At 32.7% G+C, this 18,375-nt stretch overlaps 2 protein-coding genes across 2 annotated transcripts; one reads left to right on the plus strand and one right to left on the minus strand.

Moving 5' to 3' along the window:
• The first annotated feature begins 1,566 nt into the window (after positions 1–1,566).
• On the plus strand, positions 1,567–6,618 carry LOC114164083 (SWI/SNF complex subunit SWI3A). The gene is made up of 7 exons (XM_028048590.1): positions 1,567–1,797; positions 1,869–2,407; positions 2,980–3,474; positions 3,808–3,935; positions 4,046–4,092; positions 5,850–5,983; positions 6,096–6,618. Exons 1-7 carry the CDS (start codon positions 1,707–1,709, stop codon positions 6,273–6,275), a joined length of 1,614 nt encoding a protein of 537 aa, XP_027904391.1. The 5' UTR covers positions 1,567–1,706; the 3' UTR covers positions 6,276–6,618.
• Positions 6,619–10,253: 3,635 nt separating this feature from the next.
• Positions 10,254–12,368, minus strand: LOC114162851 (putative pentatricopeptide repeat-containing protein At1g77010, mitochondrial). Its single transcript, XM_028046832.1, has one exon. The coding sequence runs from the start codon at positions 12,302–12,304 to the stop codon at positions 10,268–10,270; it is 2,037 nt and encodes a 678-aa protein (XP_027902633.1). The 5' UTR covers positions 12,305–12,368; the 3' UTR covers positions 10,254–10,267.
• Positions 12,369–18,375: the final 6,007 nt, after the last annotated feature.

Below are 18,375 nucleotides of genomic sequence, written 5' to 3' on the forward strand. Positions count from 1 at the left end.
TAATATAATTAATAGTATTCATAAAATTCATATTAATTTAATAAATATTTTAATATTAGAGGCAATTTCTTTTGACAATGTTGTAAAAAATCTTTATCATCTTCTTTATTTTGTTGACTTGTCATGGCAATATAGAAGATTATTTTAAAATACAAAGTTAATCAAAATTGTCAAAATTATATATATATATATATATATATATATATATATATATATATATATATATATTCTTGCTTTTTCTTTGTTTTTTTTGAGACTTTTACAAAACATGTAATGAGTTTTTTCAATAAAGTTCCATAATCATGTAATTACTTAACATTTTTTTCATCTTTCGTTGCTTCATATACATTAATTTCATTCATCTTTACGTTGCTTTGTTTACATTAATATTGTAATTATGTTTGCAAGGCTTGATACCACTTGAACAAAATCATATTTTCATACTACAACAATACATGACTTTTAATTTTCTTCTTAAATCATGTCAATGTCAATGTCTTGTAATGAATTTTATTCTATTGATGTTTCTTTTATTAGCATGCCTTATTTTATGTAACTTTCATGAAGTGTTTGACTTCAATAGCAAAGATAGCGATAATTTAACTCTTCTGAATATTCGAACATAGCATGATTAGTGTAAAGCCATATATTTAACAATTAGCCTTTCAAACCAAACTTAAAAGATTGCACCATCCAACGAATTTGGATTCTTTGCTGGTTTTTTTGTACAGTTCTTCTACTATGCCTTTATAATACACTGATTACCACTCATTTTGACATTTTAAATTCGAGCTTACAAAATGTTTATAATATTTTGAGTATTGATTTGTTTTATCCATTTTAAATAAAAAAATAGTTTTCAATAACATCACATTTAAATTCTATACTAGTAATATTTTTCAACAATTGTTACATGCAATGCAATGTAATTTTTAATTCCGTTGTTTTATATAAAGCAGTCAAACTTATGTATAAGATATTTAATAAGTAGTGTCAAATGTGCACTTTTAATTCTTAATTTATTTATTTGTACTAAATAAAGTTCAACTTACAATAATTATTGAGTAAAGTAGGAATTCAGTCATCAAAATCTAATTAACTGAAACTAATTACGAACATACAAAAAATTGAAATAATTTCAGAATTATATTATACTTTGAAGTATGTTTAATAAAAACAATTAATAATTAAAAAAAGGACTTTTATAATATACAAAGTAGTTTAAATAATCCATTAATATGGACTAACAGTAAAATTTTAAAAAATAGTTATGAAATAAACTATTATTATTATTATATATGTATAAATTTGTATACGTTATTTCAATACATATTTACATTTTCTTTTATTTCAAAACATGTTTTAGAAGCTAACTCTGTTTAAAATATTAATCAAATAACAAAACTGAATGACAATTTGTATTGTTTTAATACAATTTATCTCAAATGATATTTTTTTCCGATTAGGAGAAAAGTATTTTTTTTAACAACATCAAAGCTGAGTTTTATATTTATTTAATTATTTAAAAGTACGATCCGTCTAAAAACATCGGACCAGGTTATCGGGTCGGGTTAGAAAAATGACACTAACGGCGTGAACGATTGGTCATTGCTACAAGTGTCTGCCTCTGAAGTGATCCCAACGACGCCGAAACTGGGCGCAATATAGCCCACGCCACCGTATTTGGGTTAGTCGGAGCCTCCGTCATGGAAGTCACAAAAGATCCTAACTCAAACCCGGGTCGCTTGGACGATTCAGATCCCGAACTCGAACTCTACACCATCCCAAGCTCTTCAAGTAAGCATTCTCTCTCCTAACCCTAATTTTTCCCTCTCCCCGTTTCCACCTAACCGGCGTCGTTTTGTAAGGATGGTTCGCGTGGGACGAAATTCACGAAACCGAGAGAACAGCATTCAAGGAATTCTTCGATGCGAGTTCGATTTCGAGAACACCCAAGATATACAAAGAATACAGAGACTTTATCATCAACAAGTACAGGGAAGAGCCTTCCAGGAGGCTCACATTCACCGAGGTGAGAAAATCGCTGGTTGGTGACGTCACGTTTCTGCACAAGGCGTTCTTATTCCTACAGAATTGGGGTTTGATCAACTACGGCGCGCCCTCTGCTGCAGACGCGGAGAAGGAGGAGGAGGAGGAGGAGCCATGCAAGGTTCGCCTCGAAGAAGGAACCCCCAATGGGATTCGGGTGGCGGCCACGCCGAACTCGTTGAAGCCGATGTTGGTGCCTCGCGGTGCGAAGACTGGTGGAAATGCGACCGCGGCTTCCCTCAAATTGCCGCCGCTGGCCTCCTATTCGGATATTTATGGGGATTTGATTAGACAGAAAGAGGGGAACTGTGGGCTTTGTGGTGGAAAATATAGTTCAGGACATTACCGATGTACCCAGGTTATTACTTTTTTTTTTTAATGTATTAAGATATTACTTTTAGTGATAGATTGTGCGGTTCTTCGGTTCTATTTCCTCTTCATATCTGTGTGAAGGAGTGGGGTCATCTAACATTTTGTTTCACGTAATGTTATTTGGTACTTTGCAATGGGTTCGTCGTGTTTGGATGTTTAAAATCTTCTACATTAACTTTATGACCGTAGAAGAGTGAATAAGGGAGGGATTTTGAGAACTGCATGATAACCTTTATTTCTTATGCTCTGAATCGAGGAGAGTGTTTTCTGCTTCGTATACTTGTAAATCATTTCCAACCTTAAATATGTATTATATTTATCTGTTGGAAAATGGAGTTTATTGACTTCATTTAACACGCCCATGGCCTGTTGAATGTATGCTGGCAAAGCATGTTTTGAAGTTAATTAATTTGGGGGATTTGTTTATCTCTCTTTTGTCTGCCTCTTAAGCTAATTTTATAAAATTCCATGTCATTAAGCTTTCTATCTGGGATTTTTCTTATATTTCTGAAACTGGTATCATTGTTGGTTATTCTATTTTTTTTTAATATCATGCAGGATAATTTCATTATTTGTGCAAATTGTTTCAAAAGTGGGAATTATGGGGAGAAAAGGTCTGCAGAGGATTTCGTATTGAGTGAGTCAAGTGAAAATAGTGGCAAGCATGACACTGTCTGGACTGAGGGAGAAATTCTTCTCCTTTTGGAATCTGTTTTGAAGCATGGGGATGACTGGGAACTTGTTGCTCAAAGTGTTCAAACCAAGACTAAACTTGACTGTATCTCAAAACTCATTGAGCTGCCTTTTGGAGAGCTCATGTTGGGCCCTGCCCACAGAAATGTCAACGTTAATAGTGCTAATGGTATCGTGGTGAACAATACAAAACAAGTTCAGTCATCTTCATCTGACTACCAAGAAATTTCAAAAACAAAGGATCAACCTCCTGAGCTTACAAATGAAAATGAGCAGAACGGAGATGCTACGAAGGAAAGTCCTTCAAAAAGACAGCGTGTTACTCCCCTGTCAGATTCCAGTGGTTCGCTAATGAATCAGGTAGTCTTGAATTTCATGTCCTTTGTTATACATGTAACTTATAAATTTTCTAATCTGTTGCATTCCCTTTTTGTTGACTCGCTGTGGAGTTATCTTATGTGTAACATTTTTGGATTTTGTGAAAGGCTCATATCATACCTGTTTACAGTGTGTAAATGCCTCTTTTGGCCGTTTCATCTCTAGTATATATTGAATGTCTATGGATAAAAAGCATGAAAAAACGTGTGCATATTGGTTTTAATATTTGATATTCTTTTGAAATAAAGTTGCTTTTGAACTAGTTATTGCTTGCACCTCCTTCTGTATGATCATGGATTTTATGTTTTGAATTAGGTGGGACTGATCTCTAATGTGGTTGACCCTCATATCACAGCTGCTGCAGCTGATGCTGCTGTTTCAGCTCTTTGTGATGAGAATTTGTGTCCAAGGGAGATATTTGATGTTGAAGAAGATTCAGCAAGGTCTGCCAAAACCTATTAGTTTATTTTCATTAATGACATTTTGCTGACTAGTAACTTACTATTAAATTTAGCTATTATGCGATCCTCATACTTGTTATCATCTGTGTCAGAGATCTTGAGGGAGAAGGTTTAGAGGTAGAGAGGTCCTCTATATCAGGTATTCTTTTTTTACACTAAGGTGGTGTTTTGATATTCTTTTGACAATCCATTTAATTTTATGTCATTTTTTGCATACATTTGCACCCCCCAAAACTTATCTACTTTCCTAGATATGTGAAACGAAAGAACTTTGGCTCCTTCGATGCAAGTTGTATAAATAATGATGATAATGGTTATACTTGTCCATTATTTTTCTTCATAACCTTTGCTGTTTTGCATGGTATACTTCTCAGTACTTACAATACTACTAGATTAATTTGTCAGTAAAGTGAGGTTGTGTAATCAGGTGGACATTGTAGTAGGAAACCATATCAGGGAGAGCAATGATTACTCAATGGTGAGTTCATGTTCCTTGTCAAATGAAAGTTTGAACCAGTACCTTGTGATGGGGCATCACAAGGATTTGGATGGGATTGAGTTGATAGAAGTTAAATTCTTCAGTTGGCTAAGCCATGAAACCAAGGCTCTGCAAGTATATTTGCATGGGCCCAAGACACCAAAAACTGGTTAAAAAGTATTCTTTTGCCAGCAATCAAAATATATGGATATGCTACAAGGGGGTACCAACCCGCATGCTAAAAATTAAGAGGAAGATCAACAATTCAGAGAGGGTGTTATATCTTATTTACAGTGACACTAGTACACAGTAATAACCAAAAAATCTTCCTACTTGAGCCGATAACAACCATAAAATACGGCAACTACAGGCAAAGGAAAAAAGTCACTGTGTATACACATTCATGCTACACTGCCAGCTGTCTGAAACAATTATCTTGTCTTCCTTCCCTTTCAAGCATGCTTCTTGTTACAATACTGTGAGACATAATCCCGGACTGAAATCCCATTGTATATACATCATGTTAATACACTGATCCAGGCTATTGGTCTATAACCATCAAAGCATTTTAATGTACATACAGAACTGTTCTATGTATGTATGTCAAACATCTTTCCTTGAAGTACACACAAGTTACGTTCCTTCCAAAGGCTCCAAACAAATGCAGACCGCAGTAAGTTGGGGGACAGAGAATGTGAATCCGATGCAAAAGGGGAAGCGTGATTTACGTGGGATTATGATGCTTCACTTAGAGTTTGACCTATTTGAGATTTTCCATAGTTTGGAATCATTCTGCTAATCAAGTTTTTCGTTAGTAAAATTGTCTCCCTATTTCCAGATAGGAAACACTTCATATTTGATTATAAGTAACCCATTTTCGGGCATGAGTTGCTTACTTAAGATGATCTATAAAACTCGAGGATGAAGTATAAAACAATTGAGAAAAAGGGAATAGGTATAGGACTGCTTAAAAATAATAAAATACTACGACACGAAAGCATAAGGTTAAGAATAAAGAATTCAAAGATCAAGTGTGTTATTTTCGACTTGGTAGTTTTTTTTACCAGTTGCTTCTTACTGGGGGTCATTTATGGGCATGGTTTTGTGTTTTTCCTGCTCCGTGTCGAGAAACTGTTGATAAATTACAGCATGAAAGATTGATTTCTTGCGTATAACATGATTTTGAAGAATGAATTTGGTCCCCCAACCATAGCATTTATTTCAATCTCTATCACTTGTCCTTTGCAGATGCCTTAGTTGAGGTTTACTTCGGACATGAGAAATAGAAAGCTTTAATTTTTTATTTTATTTTAAATTAACGGCAACATGTATGTATCTTATTGTTGATTTATGTATTTGTGGATAAACACTGTATGTAGTAGCTGCTTGTCACCTTTAATCTGAGCTTGCTCTTGCAGAAATACCGTTGCCACTGCGTGTAAGAGCCGCCACTGCAACTGCTCTTGGAGCTGCTGCTGCTCGAGCAAAATTGTTGGCAGATCAGGAAGTCAGAGAGATTGAACAATTAGTGGCAACTATAATTGAAGCTCAGGTTCCTAGTTAATGATATTTTATATCTTCAACTCCGGTCAGCACCCTAATTTCTCTGGTTTAGGTCTCCAATTAGGGGTTAACTATTTTTTATTTTCTTATTTGTTAACTAGATCGATAAGTTGCTGCACAAGGTTAAACATTTTGACGATCTGGAGCTGTTGATGGAAAAGGAACATGCTGAAGTGGAAAATCTAAAAGAGTCTATCTTGACTGAACGGATTGATGTGTTAAGGAGAACATTTAGATCTGGAATCACTAGATGGAAAGATTATTCCTATGTAAAATCTTAGACCATGTATAGTTTTGGTGCTCGATGGGTTCGATTGGACTGTCATTTTACATAAGGGCCAACAAATTACTGTAAGATTTTCCATTCAATATCATTTTTTCATCAGTGCCAATGGAGTAATGTAAAATTGATTATTTATACACCGTAATTCAGTGATCAGCTAACAGCTTTTAGAAAGTTAATCTTTGATTCTATCTAAACCTTTTTGGTAGCGCTTATGAGCGGCTGGATACTTGTAATTTTGACTTTTGAAGCAGGTACTATATATTGGTTTAACTTGTGTTCTAATGTAATTAAATTGTACAATATTCACTTTATTTCAATTATAAGTTTCTTATGTAGACTATTACAATGGTTCATAGAAAAAGCCTAGTTGGAGACGTTAGTACTAAGTCTTGAGGTTCTTCTGACCTTGGGTTAAACTCTCCTTTTGTGCTTCTATTTGGTGATATTAGGCGCATCAAAGGGTGTTGTACACTTGATTAAGATGCAAACCAAAATAGGAAATGAATGGCACCTCAATATGATTATTACGAATGGATAATATGAATCTCTCCAAATATAATAATTCAAAATTAATTATAAAAAAAATATAATTTAAATAAATATGCATAATGCATTATATAAATTTGCACGTTCCAATTTTAGTCTTTATTCTAAGTCATATGACTCTATTATTTTATTCTTAACGAGAATTTAGTCTCGTCTAGTTATTTGCTTATTGTAGGGTGAATATTTTTATATCATTGTGCTTCCTCTATGCTTGTAATCAAGCGTATTTATGTTTTGAAATATATGATTGGTCGTTTTATTACATGATTGAACATGAACCTTGAGTAAGGAAATGTGGTATATTTTCTGTATTTGTGCTTTCATTAATCTTATAGTTTTCCTATTTTAAGACTGAGTAGCTTTCCTTTTTTGTTCCTTACAATGAGAACTAAGAATAAGTACACGACTTTTGGTTTTCCATGGTTATCTAGTATGTGAGGATGAAGAAATATAAGATATTCGCACGGATAAGGTGACATTTATCATGTGTAAAATCTAGTATTTGATACTCTGTTTGTAGTTTATCAAAAGCCAACAAAAATCAAGTTGAATGGATTTATTTGATGAATTTGTCATACTCTTAACATTCATTTTGTTTTCATCTAACGAATTACATCTCAAAGAAAAAACGTAAGATATACCAATAGAAAGGTAACTCACATGGTAAATAAAATTAATCATAAATTATTGTGAGGTTGAAACCTAATACCCGAAATGCTCCTTCAAAACTTGAAGCAACATGCCTCTTGTGGTGATGCATTTGTTTGAAAAGACTGTGATTTTCGTAGTGCCTCTTGTACAATTGGTTACAAGGCTTGAATGTAGGCCAGGGGTTCGACTTGTGGTGCTGCTTCTGGAGCCTAGTCTTAGTGTATGCACTGTGTTGCTTCAGAAGCGTGGCTTTGGTACCATTCAGATTTGGCAAACTGGAGGAATGTTGTTGGTTTGAGGTATAAGTATGTCTTCTTCTTTGGGGTTTCATATCCCTTGGGGTTGCTTACAAGATTAAGAGGGAAAACTCCATTCATATAAATCTTCTACTAATGTGAGCACAAAAATGTATATTTGCATAAATTCTTAATAATGTTTGTGATATTCCTTTATCACAATTACCCCTCTTTGCATAAAGGGAGATATGGTCTCCGTGTTGATTGTTGAAGAAGTTTATCTTTCTTGTTTGGGGGAGTGCAAAAATAATTTGCATGGATGTATATAGATGTAGTTGTTTCTAACGTGGTGGTGTTCTAGTGGATTTTGATTCCTTAGCTCGTATGTCTTCTTTGGGAGATGTTACTTCCAACATTTAGATTCACCTCATTGTAGTTCTGAGGCAGTTCCTAATTTTTTGACATTTAAGGAAGCTTTTTTTTTAGAGGAATTGAAAATAGCCTCTAAATGGATTAATACACTTGATGAGAGGAAAGATTCTAATTTCGAAGAGGATGATAAACTAGTTCAAACTACATAGAAACTTGGTCAAGGTAGGTTAAAGAAAGTTATTACTAAATCTTTCAAAGTAAGGTTTCTTAAAAACTATAATAAATTTTAAAGGTCTTTTATGGATTGGGAATGAGTTTAATGTGCTGAAAATTTTGATATTAAACTTGTGTTGCATTAATCTACTTTTTTCCATCTATGTATATTTCTTAATATTTTCATTATAGGTATTTTTGGTCTGTATGTGTGATATATTTTTATCATAAATTTGGTATGTCCCAATGTTTTATTATTCATTTTATTTTTCTTCTTTTTAATAAAATCCTATGTCATGAGAGTTATGTCTGACATGAGCTTAGGTAAATTTTATAAAACTATTTTGAACAAATTAGTTAATATATATATATATATATATATATATATATATATATATATAAAGTCAAGCTAAATAAAGTTATAAAATATCCTGTAAAAAATAAGAAAGAAAGACTATATAACATTTTTATAAATTAAAATCAATTTATGAATTAATTATAATTAAAATTTGTCTTTAAAAGTTGACGTATTCAACAAATTAATTAACACATAAATTAATCTTAATTTGTGGAAAATATTCATTTTCTTTTCCTGTACTTTTATTTTAAAGTGCTCTTATGAGAAGTTTGTTTATGCAAATTGATAGTTATGTTATGAGAAATATTGCCTCCCAGAGTTTTCAATCACTTAAACATTAAATATATGCCTGGTGTAAAAACCATATATACCAAATCGAGATAACATTTTGAAAATCCACATTGTATCACTTATTGTTGATATATTTTAAAACAAGTCAATCTTCCATTTACATTAGAAAATGTATTAAGAAAGTGTTTTTCAGTGTTCCTACCATTCTTTTATTATAGTCAAACTATACGCATTCTGACATCATCGATTAACAACGAAGGAATGAGTATCGTGTAAATATTTTTTTATGAAAACTAATAGAAATAACTTATTTAATTTGTACTTTGTAACTGCTAAATCATATTTTCTGCCTCCTTCCCCCTCCTCTGGCACTATCACTTTCGGTCAACATTCATATTCCTTGCCAACTGCTACAATTTTTCTTACATTTTTAGGTCTATACAATTTTTATAAATAACCTTCAGTCTCCATCTTCCAGACCAGTAAATTCAACAGCATATAAAGATCCTTGCCACCATAATGTTGTAATTGGTTTTTTCCTCAGCCTTCCTCATTCGAACCATGGTCTCCCATCTACCTCTCATTTGATATGTTTGAGCCAACACCAAGTAAGGTAAGGATGTTTGTGTTTCACTATCTATTATTTTCTTTGCAACTCCTTCTATAATTTGCAAGTCTCCATAAACTGAACATGCAGAAAGAATTGACCTCAAATGCCCAGAGGTACTTCTGTATGGCATTGTTTCTATGATAGCAATGGCTTCTTTGGGCTTGCCAGCTTTACTCAATATCGCCACAACACATTCATAGTGTTCTTCTCCTGGTTTTACTCCAAATTTAATCTCCATTAATGAAAATATTTCAATTCCTTCATCAACCAATAACCCATAGTTGCATGCTAGTAGAACTGCAGTTAGTGTCATTCGATCTGGAAGCATGTCTTCTCTAGTCACTAAATCCTTGAAGAGGTCCATCGTAGAAGACACTAAGTCAGTCCCATCACCATGATACGAAATCTTTTATTTTCATTTCATTGAAGATATTCAAGGCATCGTCAATAAACCCAAATTTGGTATACATATCAACAAGTGAATTGGCAATAATTGCATCTGAATCGAAACCCAGTTTAGGAACCAAAAAATGGATTAGATTACCCACTTCAACTGGTAACAAAACCGAAACGGTTTTCAAGTCAGCTGAAAATAGGCCAAAACAATTTGGAGGGTAACGGTGGTTCCAAGCTTATCGCTATCCAGAAATGTCCTCTTAAGATTGGTTAATATTCACCTGGAAACTACAAAGGTCAGCAGATTTTCTAATTCAGCAATCTGCCCAACTGCAACCAGGAATCTTCTGAACATGCTTGTCTCTCATCAGTTCTCTTACTAGTGCTGACCCTTCCCAATCCCCGGAAGATGCAAGTATGTTAGACAGTTGTATATAAGCACCTGCATTTTCAGGATCAAGCTGAATGATTTGCTCTGCAGCCGTCTTGCCAATAATCTTGTTTCCATGAGCAATGCAGCCTCTCAATACTGACAACCACATGTTTGCATCAGCCTGAAAAGGCATCTGTTCCATAAGATCCATTGCTTCCTCGAAGCATCCTGCTCGAGCAAAAAGATCAACCATGCAAGAGTAATGTTCAATCCCTGGATCTATATAATAGTTGTGTTTCATAGTGTGGAACAGATATCTTCCTTCTTCAACCAGACCACAATGATCACAGGCTGAAAGAACTCCGGTAAAAGTAATGGCAGAAGGTCTGACACCACAATACCTCATTTCGCTAAAGAGTGTCAATGCTTCATTTCCATATCCATTTGCGGCATACCCCATCAACATTGTGTTCCACGAGACTTCATCAGTTTTTACCATTCCATCAAAAACTTTACGCCCTATCTTAACAAAACCACATTTACAATAAAAATCAACAAGGGAGGTAGAAATAATCTCGTCGGACTCGAGTCCAATGGTAATAGCTTTACCGAAGACCTGCTCACCAAGTTCAAGGGATGATTTGCTGCCACAAGCACTGATAACACTAGCAAAACTAAACTTGTCCGTTTGTAAGTCTAGTTTATTCATCTGACAAAAAACATCCAACGCTTCACTTGGACACGCATTCTGGGTTAAGCCAACTAGGATTGAATTCCATGAAATTAAGGTTTTAGTAGGCATCGTGTTAAAAATCCATTTGGCATCTTCTATCCTTCCACAATTGGAATAGACAGTGATCATAGTATTAAGTAAAATGGTATCATAAGCTTTGAGCTCAGTAAACAACTTACAAGCTTCACAAGGGCTTTGACATTTGGAGTACGCATCAAGAAGAGCACTAGCAACCACTACATCATGAGTCGTCCCAGCTTTACAACCGTAGGCATGCATTTGCCTAACAAGTTCTACAACGAGTAAACCACTGCCTGCACTCAAAACATTAGCAACAGTAGACACGTCTCCCCTCACACCATTCCTAAGCATTGCCGAGAAAAGATTCACTGCTTCCGTCTCCTCACCGTTGGACACGTAACCCGAAATAATCGAATTCCACAGCACAACACACGGATCAACCTTACTGTCAAAAACCTTTCTCGCCTCCCTCATTCTGCCAGCATTTGCATAACCAATTATCAAAGCTGACAAGGAGAATTCATCCACTTCCCTCACGGAACTCATAACGCGAGCAGCACCATCCAAATCACCACACTTGCCATACAAGTTTATCAACGAGCTGCACAAAACCCTGTCAAGCTCCAACCCAAGACCATCCACAAAAACACGTGCATGGACTTGTTTCCCACAGTTGAGAGCCAGCAATTCAGCACAAGCCCCGAGAACAGTGGCCAGCACAAAAGCATCACGGTACATTATTTGTGCAGGGTCAGAGTTCATGCTCTTGAAGAGCAAAAGTGCTTCCCCAGGATGCCCATGTCTGGAATAACTATGAATAATGGAATTCCAGACAAGGTGGTTCTTTGAGGGCATGGCATTGAAAAGAGAGTGCGCTAGTCGGAGGTGTCCAGACTTGGCGAATGAGGAAACGACCATGTTCCATGAGAAGTGGGTCTTGTGAGGCATGGCGTTGAACAAGTGGAGGGCACTTTGGGTGTGGCCTGAGTTAAGGTGGGCTTGGACGAGGGTGTTCCAGGAGAAAGGGTTTGTGTTAGGCATTTCGTCAAACAAGTGGGACGCATCACGGAGAAAACCGCAGCGAGTATATAGTTGAAGAAGACGGTTTGCGACGGCGACGGAGTAATTCAGAATGCCGGTTTTAAGGAATGCCACGTGGAGTTGCCTCCCTTCACGAATGGTGGAGCAGGACTGAAATGTTCGTACCAAAACTTGTAATTCCATACCGGAGAAGGAGGAACCCGCAATGGAATCCGGGTGGCGGCCACGCCAAACTCGTTGAAGTCGATGTTGGTGCCTCGCGGTTAATGCGAATTAGTAAAATATCATATATTAAATTAATTAATTTTAAATATTAAATTAGTAAAATAAAAAAATCGTTAAAATATAATAAAATAAAAATTTTAAAATCACTTTATTTTAAACAAATGTAAAATATATTTAAATTAAAATAAATTAAAAAATAAAATCGAAATAAAAAATAAAATTCAAACCGGAGTCCTTATACTTCACACTTTAAAAAAAAAAACTATAAAGTCATCAGTCACTATACGACTTCATTTTAACCCAATTTTTACAGATTTACCCAAAACTTATCTACTTTAGATACATGAAACAAGAATTTTGGCTCCTTCGATGCAAGTTGAATAAATAATAACGATGATACTTGTCCATTATTTTTTCTTCATATTGTTTTCCATGGTATACTTGTCGATACTTATAATACTGGATTAATTTGTCAGTAAAGTAAGGTTGTGTAATCACGTGGACATTGTATTAGGAAACCATAACAAGGAGGGCAATGGTTACTAAATGTGAGTTCATGTTCCTTGTCAGATGAAAGTTTGAGCCGGTACCTTGTGATGGGGCATTATAAGGATTTGGAAGGGATTTACGTGGGATTGTGATTCTTCACTTAGGCTTTGTTTACTTGGGTAGATGAGTTTGAGGGAGAGGAAGATGATGGGTTTGAGTGAATTTTGGAGGGAAAGATGTGTTATTTTTTTTAAGGGATTTAGAGGTGATTATGAGTGAATTTATAAATAAAGTTTGTGAGAGTTAACGAGTGATTTGATCAATATGATAGATAAAAAAATGTTTTAATATATTTAAAAGAGAGATTACCATTTTGCCCTTATTTAATAAGTAGTATAAATTTGTATTTGTATGAGTTTTAATCAATTTTTAAATTTTTTTATTTAATTATACACTTTAAATAAATAATTTACAAAAATTAATAAAATAAAATAATTATTTTCATAGTATTGAATAAATTTTACCAAGCAATTCTGAATATCATTTTATTTGAAATAAAAAAATTAGTATGGAACACCACCGAAGAGAGGAGATCTGTTCCAAAGCTTGAGGGATCGGATATGCATCTTTGGGATCGGTTCCAAGGTGCAATCGATCGTTCCAAGCATGCATCACAACATATTAATAGCGTGTCTGGAGTTTAACACATCCGTAGGCGTACATACTCATACAATATATCATCAATAAAATGTGTAATTTGAAAAACATTTTTTTATTTATTTTTGACATGATTCTAACACAATGTTAATAACCACAAATTCAATAATTTTCTAAAAAATCAATAAACTTGTAAACTTATCACATAAATTTATATTATGATTATAAAAATAAGCAAAAAATCTTATATGATCACTATTTTTTACTTTTTTGAATATTAGATAAGTAGATTAGATTTATTTTTGTATTAGTTGACAATGTGTTAGTTAAAAATTTGAAACAGAAATATATATATATATATATATATATATATATATATATATATATATATATGTCGTATCCCGAGTCCTATATTTTTTAAATTTAATCGTATCTTCGTATCATGTCTGAGTCCATATCTAGACTTTATAGTTGCTCTCTAACAAGAAACTACTCAGAAATTACACCATGAAAGATAGATTTCTTGTGTATAACATGGTTTTGAAGAATAAGTTATGTATAGTTTAGACATGAGAAATAAAGAGCTTTAATTGTTTTTTATTTATTTTAAATTAACTTCAATATGTATGTATCTTATTGTTTTTGGCATCTTTTGTTGATTTATGTATTTGAGGAGAAACATTGTGTATACAGTAGTTACTGTTGAATATAATATTGCAAAAGGTATATATATATATATATATATATATATATATATATATATATATATATATATATTTTGCTTTTTGTAACAAAATCTGTTTGAGGCGCCTCCCTTTTAGCTGCCACGATATTTTGAAGCTATGCCCACACCTTTTGGAGCAGCACATAAAGTGGAGATATCATCACAGAGGTAGGTTTTGGTTTAGGGTTTGATTTTTGTTGACTATTGTTTGGGATTAGTGTTAATGATTAGGGTTATGATTGCGCATCACTGTAATGTCTCCGCAATCGCAAATTGGGGGTGAGCTTGAAACCCTAGAACCACCATGGCATGAATTACAAGTTCGGTGAACCCAGCTATTGCAAGAAGAGGAAGATGTCCCACGAAACATTCCTATTAAAGATGGATGGAAGACAACCATATTTCAAAATCACAAACCTAACTTTCAATTATAACATCTGGTCTATACATACAGTGGAAACGGACACGTCACTGAACAACAATCCACATCATAGAAAAGGACCACGCTGGCCACTGTTCCGTTAACAATTTAGACGAAGTTAAGGAAAAGGAGTTAATTGAAAAAATTTAACGAAAGGTAGGACCAAATTGAAAACAATTTCAAAAGAAAGACCAAAGTGAAAAAAATTGACCAAAACTAGAACCAAATGACTATTTAAGCCTTATAAATATTAAATTTTAATGATATTTGAATTATTATAAATATATATATATATATATATTATTAATAATTATTATCATTAATAATAATTATTAATTATATATTATATATTATTATATTATACATATTATTATTATTATATATAATAAAATAATAATAATGTACAACTAATGATAATAATATATATAATGAAGAAATGTTATAAAAGTAAAAATAATATAAATCTCTTCAAATTTCTGCATAGTTGAAAAGATGAAATTTGAGATTCATCCTTTAAATTTATCTCTATTTTTTTCCTTTAAATCATATTAAAAGAAATAAAATTTGTTTTCGATCCATCTTCACAATCTGAGGTTGCTCTTGCAAAAATACCTTTGCCACAACGTGTAAGAGTCGCCATTGCTGCAACTGCTCTTAGCTGCTACTGAGCAAAGTTGTGTAAGATTTACTATTCAATACCATTTTTCATAAGGGCCAATGTGGAATTGTGAAATTAATTATTTATTACACCGTGATCTAGTGATCAGCTAACATTTTTTGTTTCGTGCTGTCCAGTTAGTTCTTTAATAAATTTAAAATTTTTCCAAGTAGGTCCTGAATAAATTTAAATACTGTAGATTGTTAATAAATTTCAAATTTTTTTTAGAAACTTTTCAGTTAGATCTGGATAAATTTAAAAACTTTGTATTTAGAACCTTGATAAATTTAAAAACTTGCAAGTAGGTCCTTCATAAATTTAAAAATTTTGCAGATAGGTCCCTCATAAATTTAAAAACTTTCCCTGTAGGTTCCTAATATATTTAAGAACTTTGTAGGTAGGTTTCCGATAAATTTAAAAACTTTGCAGCTAAGTCTTGATAAATTTAAAAACTTTGCGAGTAGGTCCATGATAAATTTAAAACTTTGCAGGTAGGTCCATGATAAATTTAAAAGCTTTGTAGGTAGGTCCCTAATAAATTTAAAAACTTTGCAGGTACAACCTTGATAAATTTAAAAACTTTGCAGGGAGGTCTTGATAAATTTAAAAATGTTGTAGGTAGGTCCCAGATAAATTTGAAAACTTTGCAGGTTGGTCCCTAATGAATTTGAAAACTTTCTGCAGGTTGATTCCTACTGAATTTAAAAACTTTGCAGGTAGGTTCCGAATAAAATTTAAAAACTTTGCAAGGAGGTCCTTGATAAATTTAAAAATGTTCAATTACTTCAATGATAAAGTTAAATTAATTAGGTCCATGATAAATTTAGAAACTTTGCAGTTAGGTACTGATAAATTTAGAAACTTTGCAGTTAGGTCCCTGATAAATTAAAAAAAAAACTTTACAGGTACATACATTTAAAAACTTTCTAGGTAGGTCGCTGATAAATCTAGAAACTTTACTGCTAGGTCCACGATAAATTAAAAAATTTTCAATCAGGTCTCTGCTAAACTTAAAGTAATTGTAGGTAGGTTGATAACAAATTTAGAAAACTTTATATAGGTAGGTAACTGATAAATTTAAAAGACTTTGCAGGTAGGTCCCTGATAAATTTAAAAAAATTTAATTAGGTCCCTAATAATTAAAAAGATTTCAATTATGTCTCTGATAAATTTAAAAACATTGCACATAGGTTTGTGATAAGGTTAAAAACTTTGCAATAAGGTCACTGATAATTTTAAAATTTTCAATAAGGTCCCGATAAATTTAAATTTTTTTGATTAAGTCCCTGATAAATTTAGAAACTTTGCAGTTAGTTCACTAATAAAGTAAAAAAGTTTGCAGTTAGATCTGTGTTAAATTTAAAAACTGTCCCTGATAAATTTGAAAACTTTGCAAGTAGGTCCCTGATAAATTTATAAGTAGGTCCCTAATAAATTAAAAATTTTTCACTTACTTCCCTAACAAATTTAAAAACTTTAAAGTTAAATTCCTAATAAATTTAAAAATTTTGGCAGGTAGGTCCCTGATAAATTTAAAAAGTTTGCTGGTAGGTTCTTGATAAACTTAAAAACTTTGTTAGTCCCTCACAAATTTAAAAACTTTGTAAGTTAGTCCCTGATAAATTTAAAAATTTACATGTAGGTCCCTAATAAAGTTAAAAAAATTGTAGGTTGGTCCTTGATAAATTTAAAAATCGTGCATATAGGTCCTTGATAAACTTAAAAATTTGAAGGTAAGTCCCTTATAAATTTAAAATTTTTCAAATAGGCCCTTGATAAATTTAGAAATATTGCAGTTATTTCCCTAATAAATTTAAAAACCTTTGCGGGTAGGTGTCTGGTAAATTTAAAAAGTTTGCGAGTAGGTCATTGATAAATTTAAAAACTTTGCAGGTAGGTCCCTAATAAATTTTAAAACTTTACAAATTGGTCCCGGATAAATTTAAAACACTTTGTAGGTATGTCCTGATAAATTTAAAAATTTTCAATTACATCCATGATAAAGTTAAAAATTTTAACTTAGGTCCATGATAAATTTAGAAACTTTGCAGTTAGGTCACTGATAAATTTAAAAACTTTGCATTCAGGTCCTTGATAAATATAAATACTTTGTAGGTAGGTCCTTGATAGATTTAAAAACTTTGCAAGTAGGTCCATGATAAATTTAAAAACTTTGCATGTAGGTTCTCATACATTTAAAAACTTTGTAGGTAGGTCCCTGATAAATGTAAAAACTTTGCAGGTAAGTCTCTACTAAATTTAAAAGCATTGTATGTACGTTCTTGATAAATTTAAAAACTTTGCAGTTAGGTCCTTAATAAATAAAAATGCTTACGGAATGGAAAAAGGGCTAGGACGAAAGGGCCAACTTTTTCAGGTATGTCCTTGATAAATATAAATACTTTTCCGGTAAAAAAATTTGTTGGTAGATTATTGATAAATTTAAAAACTTTGCAAGTAGGTTCTAATAAATTTAAAACACTTTGTAGGTAGGTTATGATATATTTATATATTTTCAATTACGTCCGTGGTAAAGTTTAAAATTTAATTTTTTATTAGGTCTCAAATAAATTTAGAAACTTAGAAGTTAGATCCTTGATAATTTTGGAAACCCTGTATTTAGTTCCCTGATAACTTTAAAAATTTTATAGGTCGGTCCTTGATAAATTTACAAAATTTACAGGTAGTTCCTTGATAAATTTATAAATTTTGCAGGTAGGTCCCTAATAAACTTAAAAACTTTGCAGCTAGGTCCCAAAGTAATTGAAAAAACTTTGCTGGTAAGTCCATGATAAATTAAAAGCTTTGCAGGTAGGTCCATGATAAATTAAAAGCTTTGCAGGTAAGTCCATGATAAATTTAAAAATTTTGTTGGTAGATCCCTAAAAAATTTAAAAATATTGCAAATATGTTGCAGGTAGGTCCAGATGAATTTAAAAAATTTGTAGTTAGGTTCGTGATAAACTCACAAACTTTGTTGTTAGGTCCTTGATAAATTTAAAAGCTTTGCAGTTAGGTCCCTGATAAATTTACAACTTTGCTGGTAGGTCTATGATAAATTTAAAAACTTCGCAAGAAAG

This window comes from Vigna unguiculata, chromosome 9, assembly GCF_004118075.2.
Source record: "Vigna unguiculata cultivar IT97K-499-35 chromosome 9, ASM411807v1, whole genome shotgun sequence".
NCBI lineage: Eukaryota > Viridiplantae > Streptophyta > Magnoliopsida > Fabales > Fabaceae > Vigna > Vigna unguiculata.